Here is a 25,399-nt window from a genome sequence, read left to right as displayed (position 1 = left end):
TACATCATAATCTAGACACTTTTTTCCATGGATGAGCTCAACTGGTTTAAGTAGAGTTTAGAATGCTAATGCTTAAAAAATCATTGAAAAAATTACCTTCAGTTTTGTCCATCTAATTAATTATATTCCATTCTTTGCATCACATGTTAAGGTGTACTCTTGCCTGTACACCTAATTAGTGGCAAGGCTAGAACAAGAACCGAGGCCTCCTTACTCTTAGGCCAGTATTTTTTTCCCTAATATGCTTTTTATACAACAATTTCTTTAAAAAATTAGAATGGAGTACTTTTAGGGTTTTAATACTTTAAGGAACTGGGATGGCATCAGCATGGAAACTCCATGGAGGTTGCCCCTCTTCTGCCTTTTGAGAGATGATGTAGTTTAAAAAGTAAACATCCTACTGCTAACATGATGAACTTTGCTAAACATAGCCAGGTTGGTCCTCCTGCAAGAGATTGTCAGTTTGTTGCCACACCATACCAAATAATTACACTATAGTGAATATAATAATGATTTGATAAATCATAAGACACGTTGGGATTTTTTCAGTGCTTCATCATTTTTCTCATTGCGTTGCCCTGAATGGAAGAGCATAAAAGTGTTGATTATGGAGATTTCAAGAAGGTATATGTTAAGCTAGCTTTTACTATACTTTCATTTTAACAGTAGAAAAAAATTTTATTTTTAAGTGATTAATAAGTGATTACATTGGTGATCATAGAAATAATTGTACCAGGATTCATATTATCTCATAGTTCGGATAATATGTTTGTGTCTAAAAGCATAACTAAAATGATCTTTAAATGACTACAAAAGTATGTTTGTTTTTAAGACAACCAGTCAAAAACATGTTGTTTGGTCATGTAGCTAAATCATTCATTTGATTGACTTTTTTAAAAAAATATTTTTTCGAGAGCTTTTGTAGCACTCTATAAAATCAGCTTAACTAAGTCATTTCTTTTGCATACTTGCACATTTTGTCAAAACTCCTACCATGCCTTGGTTGGAGGTTTGTTCTAAACAATCATTTTATCAAAATACTTAAGCAAGCCTATAGTCCACATGGCCAAAGTGAAAAATTATTAAAATGACTACTGTTTGACAATGAGTGCTTGTTCCTAAAAGTTAATCCAGCAGTGTAGTTTTGTTGCTAGCAGCCCTAATGTATATGGTTGATGAAAATTATCTGATTTAGGGCTGTTTTTTAAACTCAGAATTCAGTACTGATCATATTTAAGTTATGTGAAGTCATTAAAATATGGTCTTTTATTCTACTTTTCTGTTACTGATTTTCTGGGTTTTACTTTTCTAGATTATATTTTCTTCTCTTATCTCTTTCTTTGATCTGACAAGAATAACAAAGCATCCCTTTGGATCTGTTATACTGAAAATATGCCCAGAGGACACAAAATAGATCACATCAGTTTTCACTTTATTTTCTTACTGAAATATTCCTTGCTACTACAGAGAACTGACATGATCTGGCTGTCAAGAACCAACAAGACAGATAAATCTTTTGGACAGGATCTGGAATCCTGGCCTCCCATGGTAGTTGAACCCATAAAACTTATGAAGAAAAAGTTAATACGTTTTACCATCCTGGTAATAGTTTTCATAGTGACTTCTGAGGCTAGCCTCCATAAGCATTTGTTTCTTCTTGGTGTGACTTACCCTAGCTTTCTTCCTTTTTTTTTCCTCACTTAGTGTTGGTGAGGTGTTTTTTTTCTCTTTTTTGATTTCTTTGATCTGACAAGGGATTTCAAAACCACCCTTCAAGATCTGCTTGAGTAAATCATACCCACAGTACTGCCTTACAAATTGAGTGGGGCTTAATTGTCTTCATATATGAGAAGGGAGATTACTTCTCCAGGGAAGTAGTTTCATGAAGAGATTATAACTGGTGACAAAATAGTTGATAAAGATTTCAAGAAATCTTGAGTTTGTTTTTGTAATAATTGTAATAATTGGGAATTTTCCTGAAATAAAAGCCCTAACAAATTCAGAAGCAAAAATCATAGTAGAAATGGAAAAAAAAACCCACAAAGATCAGATTCTGGGGTCAAATTGAGATTCTCTTGAATTTCATAAGAATTATTTTTTGAAAAAGAATATGCCCTTGAAGTTGGACTGGAAAAGACCTTGGAGATCTTGTAGTCCTACATATTTCTTATTAGTTGCAATAAAACTTGTAGGACCAAGATGTCATCCTTCAACTTGTGAACAAAATTAGTATCGAGTAAATAATGGCATCAAATTTATTTTGATTATTGAATAAATCTGTAGTTGATTTAGTTTAGTTATCTTTTCCCCTAGTAATTAGAACAGTTCTTAGCTAATTCATACCCATCGGTTGTCTGCCTTTCAGTAGAAAAGCATAAATAATGCATATATCCCAAGAATAATGTATGTCGTTTATATGAGATGTGCTTTTCTTCATCCTCATGCTTTTTTTATTGTGTGGTGTTGAGAAGTGCTAATTATTGATTTTCAGAAATTAACAGCAAACACTTTAACATGCATTTAAAGTCATATTTTACTCAAGGGAAGAGAGGGTGAAAATTACGGCCTGCTGATTGTAACAGAAATAGCTGGAAGGCATTTCCTTTTCCTCTATTAACATAGATTTCAGTTATATTACACAGTTGTTACCTCAGCATAAATTAACAATTATTCAAACCACATTGTGTTGCCTCAGTTTGTTGCAGTAGATATTACTCAATCTAAGTGCCTAGCCATTTCAGTTAGAGATGTTCAAAGCTTGTTTTTTAAAGGTTTTAAACATATTGATAATGTGCCTACTTAAAGCCATTTGAAGTCTGTACAGTATATCTAAATTATGGTTTTCCATTTATGTCAAGAATAGAGAGGAACATTTTAAAGCATGTCCTGCTGCCTACAACCAAGCCTAATTATTTCCTTAAAATGGAAATTCAATTAAATATAAGTACATAATTTTGGTTTGGAATAATTATACCACCTGCCTAAGAAGTGAATCTTTGTCTCTAAACCATAACACATATGTTTATGTAAGTTAAACTTAGCTATTTTTATGGGGATTTTTTACCTTTTAGTGAATTGATCTTCCATGTCAACTACTTTTTTTTTCAAATTTGTATATAAAGAAGAAAGCTTAATTTTTCTCCTTTGTTATACATAATTCATATCTGCAACAGGCTCAACTATATAAACCCTGAGGCAGTAAGGATAGGGCTCACTTGAATTTGAATTGGTACACCAGCAAGAATTTGTTAAAGAAGCCTTTTACACATGCATTTATGACAGTAAGCAACACGAGGGCAGGGATAGTATGTTATCCAAACATTGTATCTCTCTAGCACCTAAAACAGTGCTGCACACATAGCTGGTACTTTAAAAAAAAATGTGCTAAGTAAAGAATGAGTTGAGCTATTGTGCCCGGGTGCTACTCACCCTTCCTGGCCTAGCCAGTAAATTCCGAGCTTTTGCCTTTATGTCTTAGTGTGAGTCACCACATTTATGCTTCAGTTCTTTTCTTGAAGACAAATATGAACAAGGAAGAGACATTACACCTTCTCTCACTGGTTCACACATATTCTGTTTTATCACCTGGACAAACTGGAAGTTCTGTAGTGCTGTTCCTGGAGTCAGAAAGATTCATCTTCTGGAGGTCGAATCTGGCCTCAGACCCTTAACTAGCTGTATGACCCTGGACAAGTCATTTAACCCTGTTTGCCTCAATTTCCTCATCTGTAAAATGAGAAACAAAGCGTTCAACTATCTTTGCCAAGAAAACATCAAATGAGGTCATGAGGACTTTATTGAAAAACAACTAAACAATAACACATCCAGTCTTCAGACACAAACAGCAACTTACCAACAGTCTTCACATAGAAAACTAAATCAGTCTATCCTCCTCCTTCTACCCTTACCTTAACCCAACCCTATTCTTCAGATTAAGCAACTGTAATTGATGTATACCACTAAGTACAGTCACCAACATAAAAATGCATTTCAGCTTCTTGGCATTTCTTTTTAAGTGCTATTTAAAAGGGGAGAGGGGAGGGAATTATTCTTGAAGAGTAAAAGAAATACATAGTGCTTCCACTTCCAAAGAGAAGAGTTATTTTGCCCAAAAAAGTCAATTGTATTATGTCATTATAATTTAACAATGAGGAAATAAAAATCTTTTCAGCATGGAAGAAAAAAATCTCCTCTTAACTTTAATTAGAGCTATAATAATAAACTAGTAAAGGACTGCAACAGCGCTGGAATGAGGCTTAGGTGACATGGCCAGGGTCACAAGGCAGTATTTGTCTATGCAAGCAGAACTTGAACCCATATCTTCCTAACTGGAAGGCCAGCTCTTTATTCACCCACCATGCTTCCTCTCCAGATTTTCTAATTGCTATATTTAGTCATACAATATCCTAAAAAATGAGGCAAAACAATAGTTTGGTTTTTTTATCTGCATTTTGCCTAGATTTTCAGCTTCTCTCTTTTAATACATAGATTTAGCCTTCCTGTGTTTCATTATAAAGGAAAAGAAAGAAGAGACTCTCATTCTGCTGTTTTGCTCTTTCTTCAACAGAGTCTCTAGATATAATCAAATATAAGATCGCATTTTAATTTTTATATAGTTTAATGTGTACAAAGCAAGAAACAATAAAATATGGATATTATTTGCCTGATTTATTTTGCTTTTATTTTTCTAGCATTAAAAATAATGCCATATATGATTTCTTGCCTTATTATAACAATAAACCAGAAGTCAAAGTGTTATCACTTAAAATACCTTCTACCATGAAGTACTCTTCCTATTATTATTTTAAACTTTTCAAAATCTAGCATTCTTTTGCTTTCGTGTTTTTCTTTCTATTGAGTGTTGTCTTAAAGGCATAGCAAACTGCAGTGTAAACTATATGTCCTTTTTTGCCTGGAGAGGTTGAAGCGTTTTCTAGAGAACTGAATTATCTATTTCAATCCACATAAGAAAGGAAAAATACTGTTTTCTACTGTTGGACATTATAATAAAGACACTCAGATGTTTTTTGTGTTTTGTCTTACAGAGTTTTAGTTACCAACATATTACTCAAAAACTTAATTGAAAAGTGAAATGTTTTCTTTGTATGCCAGCAGAAAATCAATATGATTTCTTTACTAATTTTTTCATTGAATGATCAATTATTTTCATGTTTTGTCAACACAGTACATTGTACTGTATTGAGAGAAGTAACCTGTTTCACTTTTTAAACTGTGTGCTAATTTTTCTCAGCCAAATTTGTTTTTTATTAATTTTGTTTATTAGAAAAAAATCCACCTTCTCTCCCAGCACTCTCCTCCACATGGAAAAGAATGAAAAAACAAAACCATATTATAAATCTGTATAGTCAAACAAAGCATTTCCTTATTGACCATGTCCAAAAAAAAAAGTACACCTCATTCTGCACCAAGCCTTTCATCTCTCTGTGAAGAGGTGGGTAGCATGTTGAAACCAAATTCAAATGCTGTTATGGCTCAAGTATAGGAAAGAAGGAATTAAACTAGCCACTTGGTAGCCAGAATTATTATGTTATTTTTTTCCTTTTTTTATTTAATTTATTTTTAGTTTTCAACAATCACTTCCATAAGCTTTTGAGTTTTAAATTTTTCTCCCCCTCCTTCTCCACCTCCCTTCCCAACACGGCATGCAATCTGATATAGGCTCTACATATACATTCCTATTAAATATATTTTCACACCAGTCATGTTGTAAGGAGGAATTAGAACCAATAGGGGGAACCACAAGAGAGAGGAAACAAAACAAAACAGAAGAAAAAGAAGAGCAAATAGTATGCTTTGATCTGCATTTAAACTCCATAGTCCTTTCTCTGGATGTGGATAGCATTTTCCATCATGAGACTCTTGGAGATGTCTTAGATCCTTGCATTGCTGAGAAGAGCTAAGTCTATTAAAGTTAGTCGTTGCACAGCGTTGCTGTTACTGTGTACAGTGTTCTCCTGGTTCTGCTCACTTCACTTAGCATCAGTCTATACAAGTCTTTCCAGGTTTTTCTGAAGTCCATTTGCTCATCATTTCTTATAGCAAAATAGTATTCCATTACATTCATATACCACAGCTTGTTTAGCCGTTCCCCAATTGATGGGCATCCCCTCAATTTCCAATTCTTTGCCACCACAGAAAGAGCTGCTATAAATACTTTTGTACATGTGGGTCCTTTTCAGAATTATTATATTAAGGTTTGGGTTTTGTCCGGCCCTCTCTTGCCAAGCATTCCCTGCTTCATAACTTATCTGAAAAGTAACATTTTGGAGAAGAGCATGGGGAAGTAGGGGAAGAACATCTAGTTGTAAAGCCATCATAGAAGAGTATCTTTGGATTCAGTTCAAAAGCAAGGCTAAAGAGTCATTTGGGAGTTTGGCAGAAGATAGCTTTACTTTCTTTCCTACATGAAAAAGATATGTTAATAGTGCTCCACCAGACACAAAGGGGAGAAATAAACATAATGTTAGGTACTCTTGTAGCTGCTTTTAAAAAGATGCTGTAAATTAAGACCTAATTTTCCTCTACATTTTTTTTTCCAGAAGCAAGACCTAGGGTCAGTCTGGGGTGTTTTGTTTTTTATATATGAATAAAGAACTGAGGGTCTGATTTCATTGATGTGGGGAATTCATGAAGGAGTAAATGCCTTGGCACCTTCTCTGCAACTTATAGTCTTAGAGACTTATGTAAAGCACTCAAAGGCTTAAATGATATGGCTAGAGTCACATGGGCAGTAAATGTCTATCCAAGGCAGAACTTGAACCCATATCTTCCTAACTTCAACTTTCTAACTTCAGCTCTCTGTTCAACATACCATGCTTCTTGTCCAGGTTTTTCTAATTCCTATATTTAGTCATACCAATAGGTATGTGCACATATCACTTCCTTCAGAGAGAATATGTGTGTTTGAAGAGGAACACCTGCTAGAGGAAATTCAGGGTCCTTATGTTGATGACCAAATGCTACATTGTAGAGGCTCGGGTGTCAAAGCTAAAGACATTTGAAAGGTAAAATATTAGTGTGGAGGAGGCAAGTCTTAAGCTGGGCCTTGAAAGGAGGGCACTGATGAAGCTGGTAGTGAGGAGGACAAGCAGAGGGAACAGCACGGGCAGACACAGGCAGCACGAGCTGGGACATGTGGTGGACAGGAGTGAAAAATGGCCTGACTAAAGTAGAAGAGGTAAATTAGGGGGAGTACAGAAAAGCCCTGATAGGTAATTAGGTCAGGAAATAGGAAAAGAGTAAGACTGTCATATTGTTTTGTAACTCTGTGTTTTGTTCAGGAGGAAGGTATGTGTAGGCCGAGGGAATTGGAGGCATTAGTGAATGATAAAAGAAGAGAAAGGAAGATACAAGAGGAGGGGAGAACTGCATTTATAAAGAGCTTTGCATGAATTATTGGAGTCTCACAAAAACCCAGTGGGGCAGATACTACTGCTGTTGTTGTTGTTATACAGATGAGGAAATCAAGGCCAGAGACGTGAAGGGCCTTTATGACCCATGGTTGGAGCTCTTGGTTGTTGTTTAGTTGTTTTCAGTGGTGTCCAACTCTTGGTGACTCTTTTTTGGGTTTTCTTAGTAAGGATACTGGAGTGTTTTGCCATTTCCTTCTCCAGCTCATTTTACAGATGAAGAAACTGAGGCAAACAGGGTTAAGTGACTTTCCCAGGGTCACACAACTAATGAGTGTCTGAGGCCAAATTTAAAATAAGGTCTTCCTGATTCCAGGCCTGCTGCTCTATCCACTATACCACGTAGCTGCCCTGATGGACCTCTTAAGTGACTGTAATGGTTGGCACTCGGGTTGCCTGACTCCCAAGTCCAGAGCTCTTACTGTGCTGCCTGGGGAAGGAGATCACTCATAGAAATGTTGTGGGTTGTTTTTTTTAATATTCATAGGCTCATCAGATTTGAGTCTTTAAGAGACCTTAGAGATCATCTAGTTCTTCTTCCTCATTTTGAAGATGAAAACATTGTTTGTTTTAAAACTTCTCCAAGAGGCAAAGTTCTTGTCTCTGAAATTTTCCTTTGATTTAGGGATCTATATGTGCCATTGCTGGGGTTGTGTATCGAGCAGCCTATTCTATTCATCCGTCCCTTCTTTGCTAATGATTCATTTCCTGGGGGGGTTTCCCAGTAGAAATTTTCTTTCTCGGCTCTGGGAAGTTGTAACAAAACAATCAGTAATCCTTTTTTTTTTTTAAAGCTTCAAGTGCCAGACAGATGCAGCACTTTGACATAACACCTCAAGTCTAAATCTCTCCCTATCTTCTCCTGGAATGCCTTAATCTCAATCATCTCTTCCTCACTGCAGTCTCAATAAGTACACTCAGGCAAGCAAATGCCTGTTGTTAACTATGCATGAGGACAAAGTAAATGTTTAAAAACTAAGAAAAATAAATATACTTTTAAGAAATGTATTTTTCCTGGTGCCCAGGTGAAAAGACTTTAGACCTCCATGAAGGATACCAAGAAAAGAAAGGAAATAACAAATAACCAAGAATTACCACCTTGGAGTATGTAGTGGAGAGAGGGTTCAATAACCAAGAATCTTTCCCAGTACTCCTAATGATACAAAGTTCCTCATGTCCTTCTGCTCACACAGCCTCATTCCCAAAGACCTGGTAATGACTCTTCATGGTGGCTGCTTGCGCCTGTACTCCCACTCTTCCAGTTCCACACAGCTTTTTGGGGTCCTCCCTATTTCCAGTTCTATGCATAGTCTACACATCTTATTGAGAACTAGGTTCATCCACTGAACTCATTCAAACTGCCTGGCCAAGTAATGAACGACCACATTCCTAGATAGTGTTAAAATGACAGCTGTTCTACTACCACTGTCATTTTAACACTGTCTAGGAATGTGGTCGTTCATTACTTGGCCACTGGCATTGCTCCCTTTGTGATTCAAAGGATTTGATTAGGCTTCATAAAGGTAGCACAGGGCATAGCCACATTTTTAAATGTTAATTTACCCCTCATTATGGGCCCCTTGTTTTCTGTGGTTACATCCTAAGCTTTCAGAGACCAATTCCCTTTAAGACATGTTATAGCTAGAAAAAGAAATAAGACCCAAACACATTAAAAACACTTAAGAAACTGAAAGTGATCTCATTTTAATTTATATTTTAAAATATGCTCTTTTATATTTACATTTTTGGAACACCTTGAGTAAAAATTCTAACAAACAGCATATTAGAGCTCTGTGGGTTCACACTAGCTGACATCCTGCTTGTCATCTCCTGCCATTTCATGGTACATGCATGCGAATACACACATATAAATAATACACAGTAGAAAAAAAGATTTGTACCTCACCATATCAAAAGTAATGAATTATTGTTTACCAACTATAGGTAAAAATTTTAAAATCAAAATCTGGTATCATCAGTACCTAAAAATAACATTTTCAAGTTTTATATCTTTCAAAGAGAGTTGCCAGTCACATTTGTCCTAATAAGCCCCATGTTTAGGGGCTATCATTTGTATTTGTTGGGTAAAATTGAAAATATTAAGAATTCCTATTCTTTTTATGTACCTCTCAATCCAACAGGGTACTACTCAGATGCCTTAGGAGGGGTGAACTAACCCAGGCTGGAATGAAGCAGGTCAGACCTTCTGTACTGATCATTAACGGGATTGGCCCCATGTGTTCCTACAAGATGGGGAGACTGAGTCTCAAAAAAAAAAAACATCACCCAAAATTATGTAAAAAGATATCCAGAAAGGGATTTTGTCTAACTTTTCAGAATAGATTTTGTTCTCTAATGCTTTAGTGAAAGTTTGCTGTATTTCTTTAGACGCTTTCAGGAAGTATGCAGATTGCTATTCCTTTATGCATCATACATTAATTTCTTGTCCACATCCATCCCTTTGGAACAGGAGTTCTTAACATTTTTTATGTCCTGGCTTGCTCTAGCAGTCTAGTAAAGCCGATGAATTCCTTCTCAGAATAATGTTTTTAAATGCATAAAATAAAATACATGGAATTACAGTGGAAACCAAGAATATTGAAATAGGGGTGTGTGTGTGTGTGTGTGTGTGTGTGTGTGTGTGTGTGTGTAGACAAATTGTTAGATCCTCGGTTAAGAACTCTTACTTTAGAGGAACTACACAGCAAGTGAGAGGCCTTCTTTTGGTCTTTTTGGATTTTTTTGCATTCATAAAATCTCTTATTTAGAAGGGACCCTAAACCCCATTTAGTCCAACCTGTGCCTGAATAAGAGTCCCCTCTACGATACTGAAGACAGTGGTCATGCAGCTGCACTTAAAAACCACTGTTAAGAATAATAGTCCATTCCATGTTTAAACAGCTCTCTTGTCAGAAAGTTTGCCACATGTCAATACTGAATCTTCCTCTTTTGCAATTTCCATCCTTGGCTCCTAATTCTGCTCTTTGGGGTTAAGCAGAATAAGTCTCATCATTCTTTCAACCCTTTTCAGAAACTTCAAGTTAACTATTATGGCCCTTCTGAATCTTCTGTTATCCAGCTAATAAGGTACAAGTCAGGTTTATTGTTGGGTAGTAATTTGATCAACTTTATATTTTAGGAAAATCACTTTAGCAGCTTTGTCAGTCAGTTAGCATCTATGAAGCACCTTCTCTGTGCCAGGCATTATGCTAAGCACTGGGGATACAAAAAGAGGCAAAAGACTGTCCCTGTCCTTAGGGAGCTTAAAGTCTAAAGGAGGAGACAATGAAAATAGTTGTTCAGTTGAGTCCAACTCTTTGTGACCCCATTTGAGATTTTCTTGGCAGATAAACTGTAGTGGTTTATCATTTACTTTTCCAGCTCATTTTACAGATGAAAAACTGAGGCAAATAAAGTTAAGTGACTTGTCCAGAATCACTCAGCTACTAAGTGTCTGAGGCCTGATTTGAACTCACAAAGATTCCTGCTTCCAGACTGAGCCCTCCATCCACTGCACCACTTGGTGTCCCTTTGGGAGATAAGTTATGTTATTTTCAGCATGTTAATTTTGTCATTTGTCCGTGGGACATCTATATATCCTATAAGCATTTAAGATAATAGACTGGAAAGGGGAAAGGTTAATGTGGAAGAACGCATACCTGAGAACAGAAAGAACAGAGTTTGTATAGATGAAGCCGTGCTTACATTCACTTCAAAGCTCAGCAGGCCTATGATTGTTATCAGCGTGGGCCCTTTGTCCTGTGATACATTGCGTCTCTTCTATGACTTTCTAAGAGGTCTTCGTAAGTTATGATAAAAAAAAAATAGTTCGTTACTCTTTGGGCAATCTGGTGAGCTTTCTCAGCTTACCTAAGCTAGTCATTGTATAATAGATATGTGGTCTTTCAAGCACAACCTTGAAGTCTTTCCAGGCTGGTAGGACCTGTCAGTGCTTTTGATCCTGTGAACTAGCCTTTTGTGAAGCCAGTATCACCTTCACAGCAAATTTCTTCCACTTGTTTTTTCATTTAGTTGCTTTCAATAGCAAATACGTTACAATTTTTTCAGTATTTTGGCAATATTCTAGTATTTCTTGTCTCATAGAGTCATTGATTTCTATTTTCTGCCTTCTAAGTTTAGCCAGTATCATTCTGGGCCCACTGGCCCAGAGTCATGCTGCTCCATCTCCCCCAATCCTCCCAACCCACCCACCCACCCACCCAGAAATCCTCCTGAAGTGTTGGAATATTTTTTCTCTCTACAATTCAAGCCCCTGTTCCTGGTGTGTTCACTCACTGTTGGATGTCAGCGACTGACTAGCACCCCAGTTCTGTTTAGCCAATTAACATCAATTAGCTTTTACAAAGTGATATTTACAGCATAGAGCAAGGACAGAAGTACACATTTCCCATTAAATACTTTGGGTCACACCCTCCCCTATACTACCTTGGTCTCTAGGGAGATGCATTGATCCCACAAAGTTCACATCTGAATGTAGCATTACTGACAGACAGGTACTAGACTCCACTCTACTGGGCTGGATCCCGAAGGTTACTCTTCATTTCTCAGGGCATCAGTGCTGGACAGGCAGCAAGACCGAGCATGGGCTTGACTACCAGGCTTCTGGACCTTCCTTGGCTTACTCTCCTGACCTTTTGAAACTCATAAGATTATAACCTCCAAATTCCTTCATATTAAACGAAAAAGAACAAATACCAAAACAAAGAACTGAGGCCTGCATTCACTGGGCCACATGTCAGCCTTGGAGGGGGAGGGCCTCTCCCTTTACAGAATTATTTCTCACCAGATACTGCCAACCAAAGAGTCAAACAAGAGCAGAGGTCCAAACATGAGAGAGAAACGAAGGCCAACAAAAGCCACTTGAAGGTAGCCCCATAGGTCTAGTTATGCAACTGCGGTGAATCAAAGAGGCAACTGTTCACCATTTGGTTACTAGTTACAAAATGTCTGCACTGGCTCCAGAGTCTCTCCAAGGCCCTTCCATTCCACATAATCATCCTTTTCCTGAAGCAGGCTGCCTGGCCTCTTCCACAGCCAGAACCATCAGGGTTGGGCTGAGTGACCAGTCCCTTATTATAGAAGATGCTCATTCTTCCAGTTTTTTCCTCAAGAGCTCTAATTTCATTTTTATGTCATATTTCATTTTTTTCCAGTCATACTTGGCAAAATCATCCTTTTCTCTGGGGCTTGTATTTGTTGTTAAGTGACTTTCTTTTGGAGGGGTTCACCTCTTGGGCTTCTCTTAATCCATAGTATTTCTTCATTGTTTTTGTTTCTGTTTTCTCTTGTTTTGTTTTGTTTCATTTTATTTACCTGCTTCTTCAGATTCAGTTTGTAGATTAGGACTTTGTGCTAAGGCGCCCCTTTCCATGCTCTTGGATAGTTTTGTCCCCTCAGTAGTTTGAATGCTGCCTCTAGATTTCGGGACAGGGCGGCTGAGATTAGAACCTGCCCTCTTCCTGTAATCCCTGCTTTCTGATCCACTAAAGGTGCTGGGTATTTGTCTGTCTTTTTTCCCTTGCTTCTCTCTCCTGATGTAGTTCTTACATTTTTTTCTTGCTAAGGCTATGAGTGCTCCCAGGCATGCATTGCTCTGTCCTTTTTCCTTACAGAGTTATCTGTGGATGCTGCATCTGTCCCTAATGCAGCTCTTATATGCTGGGACTCTCTAGTCTTCTTGATCACTGATCTTTCTGCTGCCTTTTCAGATATTTGCTAGAGTCTATGTTAGAAAATTGGGCTCTTTATCTTTTTACATAAGTATTTATTGAATTGTTTAATGAATGAATGAGGTCAGTTCCATCCATCTTAAAATGCTAAATATATGAATTTTTCTAGAGTAGTAAAATTGTTACTTGAGAAAACATCAAATTAACACTATTCTACATATGTATCCCTCATCTAACAATTGCACTTTAATAACTAGAATGTTTTGGATTAATATAACAAAGATGTTCAAAATTTTAACCAGCAATTATGAATACATTTTCAAACAATTTAAAATGTGTTTTTTTTCCTTTTTTCATTTTTGGCTATAGAACTAATTTTGTGTTTGTCTTAATTTAATACAGTGAGCAACTTATTCATTTAACAGATATTTATTAAGCACCTATTCCATGTCAGGTTTTACACAAATACTGAGAATGCCAAGACAAGAACAAACCAGTTCAGGCCTTCAAGGAGAGTTCAAATCCAGCCTCTCAGACACTTATGAGCTATACTATCTTGGGCAAATCACTTGACCTCTGTTTGCCTTAGTTTCCTCAATTATAAAATCGGGATAATAATAGGACCTATCTCCCAGGGTTCTTGTGAGGATCAAATGAGGTAGCATTTATAAAGAGATAACACAGTCCCTGGCACTTAGGCACTATATAAATGCTAGCTGTTATTATTATTAGTGATAGTAAGGATGATGCTTCAGATAAAAATATCATTGAAAGATTTAAAATATTATATGCCTAATGCATTCAAATATTCATTTTACCATGTGCCTTCAACATAATTAGGATGTTTAAAAGTATATATAATGAAGGACTACCTGAGGGTTTTTGCCAAACGTTATTTGATAACGGTGATGAAATCATATATTGTCAGAGGAGATCCAAACAGTAGTTATGTTAATGTTACTATATCCTGTTTTAAGTCATTCTGTCAGTACACACTTTGGGGTCTTGTGGGTATTAACGTTTCTTTTGTGTAGAGGAAATAAAGTGTTCCTCGTTCATACTGTACATTGAATATCTTTCTATCCTAGACGTGAGCTGACCCTCACCTATGAATAATCATCCCAGGGGCACAAGGGTGAAAGTTATAATGAGCCAAAGAATATGATCAAATGAGTCTGACCTTATTAGAAGCCAGGTGCTCCCCACACTGACCTTGGTCACTGCATAAATGGAACCGTGGCATCATGCAGTCATGGCAAAAGCCCCTAGGGCCATGAGCACAGGAGGAATCATTAAGATTTAGATGGAGAAAAAATAAGACACAGTTCTTGTCCTCAAGTTCATACTTCCATAGCAATTACTAGTATAATTTTAATTCTTGCTTTTCATGAACAAAATTAAAGCCCAGTCGAGTTAGAAAAATGTAAAATATGCCTGGTGCTGCATATTCTTAATGAATATAAACATGGACTTCAATCAGTATTTATTATTAGAGAGCATTTTGCTACTACCAATACATTAAACTAGGTAATGAGCATTTGCTTTATAGGACATTCCTAACTATAAAATTACTGTTTCCTTTTTCTAAATATCTTTAAATGTTTGTAATGCAAATAAACAGATATACTCTCCTCTCCCAATCCCTTTCATTATCATAAATTTTACACTAGGATGCAAAGTCAAATGATATTTATATAAGTAGAATTTAGTTGAGTTAGACTTTGCTTATGAGTGGACACCATGCAAACAAATGTGTACATTAAAATTGGACAGCATTTAGAGATATAATAATTCACTTCAGTGCCTACACAAGGAGAAGAACCAAAGTTCCATTTATGCACCCATTAAAATATGGTGGCTAATGATGCGTTCATGTTTAATATTGCTAATAAATTTAACAATTCACATTTTTATTGATAAACATTTTCTTGAAATGTAGTCTAGGCAGACAAATTGTTAAATTTTAGCACTTTATAAATGAGAATTGCAGAAGCTGATACAATTAGTTAGTAGCAACACTATATTATAAGAGACCTCTACCAACTTACCTGACTTTTTAAAGCCCTAACCAGTGGTTTTCGTATTTCACTTTTATGAGCAACCAAATTGCACACAATTTTCAGGAGAAAATACATGTGGTAACACAATAATGATCATAATAAATACTAAGTTTCTGCTTGTTGACTTAAATTACATACTTATATTTCAAGAAAAAATATTTCTCAATGAGTCTAGCTAATACACTGAAGTATTTAGCTCTTCAAATTTTAAAGTATAGAAGAAATATCATTTAATAATCCTTTAGAAAATTGTCTCACCCACAGAAGAATGATGGAATATATTGTGAAGCCTAGAATCTACATGTTTATTTGAAGTTAAAAGTCTAAAAATATTTTTTCACTGAAAGTAATAAAATATTTTTGCTGTTTCTCTTTATGTAGACTTTTAAGAAAGAGCCCGTCCATCACTCAGCGTGTTTTACATATTTCCCTTATCCCCCTTTGGGAAGTTCAGTCTGAGATTTGATTAAAAATTGTAATGACACATGTGAAATAGCATGTTTGAAAATAGCAATCAAAATTCTAATAGACATATTACAATAAGCTAAAATATTATGATATCTTTTAAAAAAAATAAGGGTTTTCCAAGTCAGATCATTGATATTCTGCTTTGATATTCTCAGATATGGTTGATGAGAAATGTGATTCTTTTGGATTTTATTTTATGTTACTTATTAGCTTTACTTTTCTGTTTCTTCCTATTAAGATTCCAGAGGCTTATTTTGTTAGAGATCCTCATACTTTTCTTCTTACAAAGGATTTTATCCAGGTATATGTGTTGCAGTTGGTGTTAAGAAATCTCCCCAGTCCTAAGCTGCATGTCATCACAGGTTAACATTCTCACTTGTACCCTTAGCTACTGGAAATAAGAATGGTTAGCTGGGTAACTGCAGCATGCTTGAAAAGAGAAGCAAAGCTTGTCGACAAAATACTAACACTTGGATAAGTCTGCGCCCTGGGAGAAGGCACCACGTGAATCTTCTACACTTTTTTCATGGCTGACTTGGGATATGCTTGCATTGTCAGATAGTGTGTTGACCTACCTCTTTGACGCATATTGATTATGACAATCACTCTTCTTTCCCTGCAGGCCATGGAGGCACAGATACAGAACTTTGGACAGACGCCATCTCAGTTGCTTATCGAGCCACATCCACCGCGGAGCTCTGCCATGCACCTGGTGAGACATCAGCCTGTAGGAAACTTTTTATTTCCTTTTTACCTGAGTACCTTTTATAGGTCATATGAAATACCTGTTTAAGCAACACTTTTAAAATGTTTTTTACTTCATTCATTTACCTGTATTTCTAGTTACATCTTGATTCTTCTGAGAGAGAGAAGTTGGATTTATATATACTTTATTGGATTACCCTTTTTTGCATTCACAGAAGCATTTCCCCTTCAACTTATCTTCCATTTTTTGTCTTATGCTCTTGTTATATATCCCCACACTCATACTCACTACATTTCAATAAAAGGAATAAACATTAAAAAAGTGATTTGTGATCATGTGTACTGATGAAAGTGAAGAATTAATGGTCAATTTATATGAACTTCTTTCCATTATTCACAGAAAACAGTAGAGGCATTCCTCTGATTTTAGTCTTAAGCAATAAAATTTATTCCCAAAAGCAAAACATTGATCTTTTTCATAAATAGTTATGAGAAAAAGGTCCATTAGATATATACATTTCATGTAGTGAAGGCCTTATTTTCAATGCCTTTTATGTTAGCAGTGAACTAATAAAACTGTGTTTACACAGTATCAAAATATCTATAGTCATTTGTAGTCATCAAAGCAAGAAGAGCCTTATTCAAAAGAAGGAACTTAAGATTATGGTCCATAACATACCATAATATATAGGCTATCCTCTATTCAATTATTTTTTTTTGGTGATTAAGGCCATACATGCACCAATGATGTATATTTAATCATACTCTTAATAACAGAATCAAGTATCTTGGGGGTTTTTTTTCCCTTCTGTTTCAATTTTCATCATACTTTACAATGAAAAGGCAAAGGGCATCACATTGGGTGGGCAAAATTATTATGGTTGTATGATAAACCATTGTATGAATTTTCCTTTGCTAAGACAGACTTCATTGACTTTTAGTTAAACGTTTTGCTGAAATTTTCTGTCAGATGAATCAGGTTTCACCCTTAACAAGCTCCTTCCAGATACATACCAATTAATTCCTTCTCATAAAGTATTTGAATATTGTGTAGAAATTACTGAAGGACCTCAGAATACAGGGTAAAGTATTTTCAGTGAATTGTTCAGGGAATCATAGCCAACCCTTCATTTTTTGAAAAAGTTTGGCAAAGGAGTTTTATTCCCAGGTTACTCTTCTCAGATTTAAAAAATGCTTATCCTGGAAAAATGCCCAGTCACAGTCATTGATTTCCTACGGGACATTATTAGAACCCAAACTGGTGTGGAATTGTTTAGCTAGGCTAGAACATTTAAACTTTCTGAGTTCATGTAATGGGGAATTATTAGCTAACTAAGTGATTACAAAGCACTGTACCAAGAAAGTTTTGTGGGCACCAAATAATAGTTATTTTGAATGTTATATTTTCCATATCCTTTATACATAATAGTCACTCACAATTATTTGTTGATTGGTTGATTGGCATGTTTCAAAATATTAGATGTTTATCTTAACATAGTTTGCTTATAGCTCATAACTATAAATATCAGTGTAGAAACTGTTCGTGTGACACCAAAACAACCATTGTAAAGTTTTAAAAAGTTAGGTAATGAATGTTTATTTGTTTGTTTTGTAGGGGGATGGAGCCTATGCTATACTAACAATTTGTTAATTCATTTTTTTTTCATCAGGACCACTGATTTTTAGCCAAATCACCTGAATTTACTAATTGATTAGACATCAAAAAGGAGAAAGCTATAGCCTGGTTTTTCATTTGTTCGACAGCTACATTTGAATTTGTACTGATTATTTTATTTTGTAACCCAAGATATGGACTCTATAGACACTTATGATTCCTTCTGAGTATGGATCCGCAGGCTTTGTCCTTATGTCAAAGCTCTCCTCTTTCTGTCATGTGTTGCTACTTCCAATTGTTCCATTTTGCCTGTTTGTACCCATACTCTATTTAACCTCATTTTTCCTGGACCTCCTCACTAACTGTGTTATCCCTTCTGTTTTCCTTCTGCTTTCCTCTCCTTTCTATTCAACAGTGTTTCCTTCCACAGAGTCCACTCATGTTTAAAGATCAGATGCAACAGGATGTTATAATGGTGCTGAAATTCCCGTCAAATTCTCCAGTCACACATGTGGCAGCCAACACTCTTCCACACCTTACCATTCCTGCAGTGGTAACTGTGACTTGCAGCAGACTTTTTGCAGTGAATAGATGGCACAACACAGTAGGTATGTGCTCAAAAATAAAAGATTGAGTAAATATTTCTTGAGTAGCAATAATTGTTAAGATAAAAATGTTCTGCAAGTGAATTGTCTAAAAGACCAGATTATCTGAAATCTCTCAAAAGTGTTAGGTACACATCAGCACAGATATAATGAAGTAGACAACTGAAGCCATTTTAAAAATAATTCAGATCCCCACCAACATTTTGACCTTAGTTTAAGAAACATTGAGTTTCTTAAATATGTTTTTATATCTGAATCCTCTGGATGATTGTCTCAATTTTCCTCTTCACTTTAGTATTTGTAGATGTAGGCTAAGTTGTTTGGTGACTTTGCAATTTTCTTTGTGAAATTACTTTTTTTTTTTTATTACAGCCACTACATGAAGAATGATACATTGGGTCTTTATATAGCCAAGACAGAACTGGATATGGTCAAACAATTTGATTAGCTAAATTCACTAATGTTTATTAAAACAATCCCTACCAGTTCCAGCCAGGAATGAATTAGGCCACATTAAATTGATTTATCTGAATTTTTCTAATGTACATAGCTTGTAATTTAGAACTAGACAACCATCTTTTTCAGCTTGTCTCATGGAATTCCTTAAAATATTTCTTTGGTTGATTACTGTCATCATATTTAATGAGTCAAAGCTCCTTTCATCCATTTTGAAATAACATAGCAAGAATATCACAAAAACATTTGGCCGTTTTTAACTATGTGTCCCTCACATTAGTGCATAGGAAACTATAAAGAAACTAAAAATTAGCCCTTTCACGTTATGATTTTCACTAAGCCAAGTCCTGATCTATTTCAGGATCCACACCCCTTTCCCATGAGACCAAGAAGAATGTTTTCACCTGGTTTCACCTGGAATTGAGTCAGTGAACAGTCAGCCAGCAAGAATTTATTAAGTGCTTATTATTTGCTAGGCACTATGCAAAGCACCAGAGATACAAAGAAAGGCAAAAACGCAGTCCCTGCACTCAAGGAGCTCACATTTAATGGGGGAGAAAGCATTCAGATAACAAGGAGATAAATAGCCATCTATCCCATTTAAGAACAGAGACAGAAATTAAAGTGGAAAGTTACGCAGCTTAGAGAGAATTTATGTAAGGAACTTTGCAAACCTTGGGGTCCTATTTGTCAGCTGTTGCAGTTGTTATTGTTGCTCAGTCATTTCAGTCATATCCAATTCTTCATATTGTTTTGGTCTACTGGTTATTAAATTCTCTCTCGATATGTCATTGACTCAGTTTGTGCTTTGGAATTAGTAATTTTTAATCTTCTGTTCATTAGTTTGTCAGTCTGCAAAATGAAGAGACTACTGGCAACCACAAAGGAAATGATAAAAACTTTAAACTATTAATAAGTACTGGAAGCATGAGAGAAATGGCAAAAGTATGAAAGATGCTCTTAAAATGCCTAAACATGGGAGGGTAGGAATTCTTGGGTAGTCCAGGAAGCACTGTCAGCCCCTGGTTGTGGAGGTCTGGTTTCATTCTTTTTTATTTTATTTTATTTTATTTATTTATTTATTTATTTTGGTGAGGCAATTGGGGATAAGTGACTTGCCTAGAGTCACACAGCTAGTGAGTGTTATGTGTCTGAGGTCACATTTGAACTCAGGTCCTCCTGACTCCAGGGCCAGTACCGATACTGCACCACTTAGCTGCCCTTGGTTTCATTCTTAAAAGGCAGGTTGCTATATGGCATTAAATTCAGGTTCAGTGTATGTACTCCTTCCAGATTCTTATGGATAAAGTCTGTCTTACTCAATAAATGGGAGAAGAGTTTAAATCACCATCCCTGTTCACTCCATTGCCACCTTCCAGGAGAATTCAGAATAGAACTAGGAGGACCTTGGTTCAGTTACCCCTCTGACACATACTGGCTATGTGGCTAGCCAAATTACTCCATCTCTCAGTGCTCTGACCATCTCTCTAAGACTGTAAGTTGCAGAAAAGATACCAATCTGCATTTGTATAGGGAATTTCCTCATTCAAGATTTGCCAGTACCAATGAAATCACAAGTCCATTTACTATTCTTACATTCAAATCAATATGCTTCTGAATTTTCACCGTCAAGTTTTTGGAATTTGAGCAACTCCCTACCAAAAGAATGGAATTTTTTAGTATGTGGAGCATGAGGGGATTGAGGCTATCTGTACTTCCAAAATGAAAGAGAGAATTTAAGGCAAATCCCTGGCTGGTTGAAACCCAAAACACTTTCAGCTAAATTATACAAATAGTTGAGCCAAAATTATAAATATCTTAGTTTTCCATGTCATTTAACATGTGCAGTCACACTTTTTAAAGCATGGAACCATGTATTTTCACTACATGAGTATGAAAATTATAACTATTTTCTCAGCATTTGTGTTAGAAAATGTTCTTTAAAACTGTCTTTTTTTACAGATAACCTTTTTTTTTTAAACAGATAACCCTCAAAGGTTATCTGTAAAAACAGTATAGTGTACTACTCAGATGATATAACATACATAAAACACTCTGGAAAACATTACATAAATGTTATTACTCTTATCCTTAAAGGTAGTAAAATAATTTTGTCCAAAGAGGATATATATGTGTGTGTGTGTATAAATATATGTATGTGTATATTATGTACATGTAGTACATAATCTTAAAAGACTATTAATGGGTAAAAATCATTTTATAATTTTATTCATTCTTTTATCTTTAGGCCTCAGGGGAGCCCCAGGATACTCCTTGGATCAAGCCCATCATCTTCCCATTGAAATGGATCCTTTAATTGGTATGTAAAAGATGAACATATGGTAAAGGTTTAAAAACATTTCTAAGGACATTAAATCTCCATATTTTTACATGATCAGATTGTACAAAGATTAAAATTACAACTCCTCCTATATATCTGTACAAATGGATAAGGCATTAAATCCATCTGGGCCTCATTCTTCTCATCTATAGAATGGAGCGGTGGGATGAAATTATTTCTGAAGTTCCTTCTAGCTCTCAATCTGTGCTCTATGATTCTTCACTCTAAAATCTAGAAAGAACCTGGGTGACTAGAAGGTGCCCCAAATTAGACTGTGCCCTAAATAGAAATAGAGAGGTTAGGAAGAAGGAAAGGTTTAGTGGAGAGATTTTTAGATAATGAGCTTTCTAAACATTTTGAAATGGAGAAGTCTATGAGACATCCAGGAGAGGTGATCCCGCATGAGCTGGTAGTATATAATTTGAGTTCAAGAGAGAAATTAAGGTTAGATAGAGATTTGGAGGTTATCAGGATAGCGATCATACTTGAACCTTTAAGAGCTTTAGAAATCTCTAGAAAAGAATGTGGAGAAGAGGAGAAGGCCCCTCGGCAAACATCCATACTAAGGAAGAAGGAGATGGATGATGATCCAGTAAGGGGGACTAAGGAGTTTTCAAAGAAGTAGGAAAAGACTCGAAAAAGTAGGAAAAGACATGAAAGGCAGGAGAGAAGAAAGTGTTGGGTAGTGCGTGGTCAGTAAAATAAAAAGTTGGTGAGAGATCAAGAGAGATAAGGCCCAGATAAGACTTTGGAATATAGCCATTGTAATCATTTGTAATTTTAAAGAGAGCAATTTCATTAAAGAGGTAGGGTATAAAGCCTCATTTCAGGGAGTTGAGAAGTGACTGAGAGGTGAGGAATTGGAGGTAGGGAATTTAAAGGACATTTTAGAAGTTTGACTGAACAGGAGGGATACAGGATGATAGCTTGCCTTGAAAATGCTCAGTGGGGCTAAAACAAAGATTTTAATAACAAAGGTTTCCATGTCCCTAACTTCAGTATGTTCGGTTATTCACAATATAAATTTAATTGAGTTGAGGGGAAGAGTAGTTGCTTGTGGGAAAGAAAGTTGTGGGTGGAGGTCATTTCTTTTTGGCATTTCATCCATATAAAGAGCTCTGTCTCCAATGAAGAAGTTCACTCTAAATCAGCAGAAGCTCTACAGCTTTTTGTCTTAGATGCCTGAAGCTCTGCCTAGGATCACAACAGTCATGTATGTGTCAGCCCCAGGAAGGATATGAGCCTAAGTCATCTTGACTACTATCCTCTACTCCACATTTCCTCTCCTATAAATTGAATAGAAGACTTTAATAGTGATAAAAACAAGCTTTCAATTGATCTCATCGTATAAAGCATTGTAAAGGCAATTTGAAAAAAAAATCAACAACCTGAAAATTATGTGAATTATATACACTCTGGTGCTTTTGTTGTACACTTCGCAAGCATCAGTTTAGGCCATTATCTAAGAAAATGGCACTACTGGCCCGCCATTAATAAGGCATGCACTTTGAATTGTTTTTCTAGTAGTTATGATGGATTTTTGTGAACAGTCTCTCACTGGACCCAAATGTCATGTATTTACAAGTCAGTGCTGGGGTCAGTATATGGTCATGGAATTAATCAGACCTAACTGACCCACACAAAGACCTAAGTGATCCGCAAAGTATGGTTGTTCTTTTTTAACACTACACAGAAAATACCTACCTGCATCAATATTCATGTTGCCTAGAGGCCAAGGGAGGCAAGAAGCCTAAATTACAGTCCCATCTTTGTCACTTACTAACTGTGTGACCTGAGGGAAGTCATTTCATCTCAGTGAGCCTCCATTTCTCCATAACCTGTAGTAGTGATACTAATATTATTTCCCTGGCCTGCTTCACTGATTGTTGGTATTGAAAATCAAATGAGATGCTTTATGTAAACTGTGAAGTGTATCTAAATGCAAATTATTATTATTTTCTCATTATTAGATCTACTCTGGTCTTTAAAGCTAAAAATGAGATAGTATGTAAGCATTTCAGCAGTTACTTGACACCTTTTCACAAAATCATACTCAAATGCTTTTTAAGAAAGCATTAGTGTTAAGACCAAGGATATTTTAGGATACTCTGGCATAGTTTGGGATCTAGAAGTCATTGCCATTGTAACTGGACAGTCACACTAGAATGTGTGATAGAAAAATTAAAATTTCCAATAAATACCAATTATTCAAGGAATAATTATTTTCTACTGTTGCCTATCTTGAATTATTTCACCATTCACCATTTTAATAGCTATTTTTAAAGTTAAAGTGTCTGAAAAAAAGCATTTAGATTTAATGGGTGCTAAGGTAGAATGGTGATATTAAACATGTGCTTGAAGAAGGTTCCATTTTCTGTTTAAGAATTCAGCACAGTTTATATCCTGAAGAGTGGAGAAGTACAGGGGACAGACACTAGGGAAGTCACACTTCTTCTGGGCTCCTGACTTTATTCAGATTTAATCCTAATGCAGTACACTGATACTCTCTATTCTTCCTCCCCATTCCTTTTTATTCTGTCCATTTCTCACTCAAGCCCATTCTGGAAAGACCTTCTGTTGGTTGACAATCAAGGTTTTTAAAAGCTGCTGACCTAAAATTCCCTGTGGGACTGTGCCCAGAAAACAGATTTTTTTTTTAATAAATCTCTATTTCCTATAAACATCAAACTCAGTCAGAAAATAACATTCTGGGATATTGAAATATATTTTAATTATGTAAATATGACCAGACATAGTATTTACTGATGAACAGTTGCCTCTTAATGGTTTTATTTTATTTTTTTACTGGATATTTTTGACCTTGTACATATCTACAAGATGTATTCAACTTTTTATTTTTATTGTGTTTTAAACATGTTTTTCTTAATATCATATATTTTTAAAGAGTACTTAAATTACTGATGTATGTTTTAAGATATGTGCGGTAGTTTTAGAATAATTGCCACCATGAGGAAAACAGTTTATTTTCATTAAAGAGAAACCTCAAGATCACAGCAATCTTACATTTCTGATAGAGTATTAGTACTTTTAAATGTTCATATTTTAAAATATGCAACAAATTCACAGTTCATTAAAATTTAAACATAGGCATTTTCTTCCATAATTTCATAGTGGAATTATAAGAGTAATTTACTTATTAACTTTGTTTGCATTTATTTACAGCAAATAACTCTGGTGTGAACAAACGACAGATCACCGACCTTGTGGATCAGAGTATACAGATCAATGCTCATTGTTTTGTTGTCACAGCAGATAATCGCTACATTCTTATCTGTGGATTCTGGGATAAGAGTTTTAGAGTTTATTCGACAGAAACAGGTAAATTCCTTCACACTCTGACTCTGGCCTACCTTTCAATCAATCAGTGAATAAACATTTATTGAGCACCTGTTATAGGCCACACACTGTGCTCTGGGGACACAAAAGGTGGCACAAAAAAAAAAACCAGTCCTGTCCTCCAGGAGCTTACAATCTAATGGGAGAGACAACTTGAAAACAAATATATTCAAAGCAAGCTATATACAGGATATATAGGAGATAATTTAACAGAGGCAAGGCACTGAAATAAAGAGGGATTGGTGGAGGCTTCTAGTAAAAGAAGGGATTTTAGCTGGAACTTTAAAGAAAGTTAGAGAAGTCTGTAGTCAGAGTGGAGGAAGGAGAGCATTCCAAGCATGGGAGACAGCCAGGAAAAAAAAAAACACCTGAGCTGAGAAATTAGATGTCTTGTTTGTGGAATAACCACGAGGCCATTGTCACTAGAATGAAGAGCGTGTGGCAGGGAGCCAGGTGCAAGAAGACTGGAAATGTAGGAGAGGCCTAGGTTATGAAGAGCTTTGAATGCCAAACAGAACATTTTGTATTTGCTCCTTGAGGCAATAGGGAGCCATTGGAGTTCATTGAATAGGGGGGGTGACATGATGTAACCTGTGTTTCAGGAAAATCACTTTAATGGCTGAATGGAGGATGGATTGGAGTGAGGAGAGACCTGAGGTAGGCAGACCTGCC

General features: G+C 35.9%; 1 protein-coding gene across 1 annotated transcript in view; it reads left to right on the top strand.

The window, feature by feature from the left end:
• Positions 1-25,399, top strand: part of NBEA (neurobeachin) — a 776,021-nt gene that overhangs the window by 728,320 nt on the left and 22,302 nt on the right. The window contains 5 exon segments of the mRNA XM_078147053.1: positions 15,887-15,949; positions 16,271-16,360; positions 18,384-18,576; positions 21,278-21,349; positions 24,554-24,709. Of these exon segments, the coding sequence (XP_078003179.1) occupies positions 15,887-15,949; positions 16,271-16,360; positions 18,384-18,576; positions 21,278-21,349; positions 24,554-24,709 (574 nt within the window).

Source organism: Phascolarctos cinereus, unplaced genomic scaffold (assembly GCF_003287225.1).
Source record: "Phascolarctos cinereus isolate Bilbo 61053 unplaced genomic scaffold, phaCin_HiC Scaffold_726;HRSCAF=1367, whole genome shotgun sequence".
NCBI lineage: Eukaryota > Metazoa > Chordata > Mammalia > Diprotodontia > Phascolarctidae > Phascolarctos > Phascolarctos cinereus.
The sequence above is the reverse complement of the archived record's forward strand: the minus strand, read 5'-3'. Positions and strand labels throughout refer to the sequence as shown.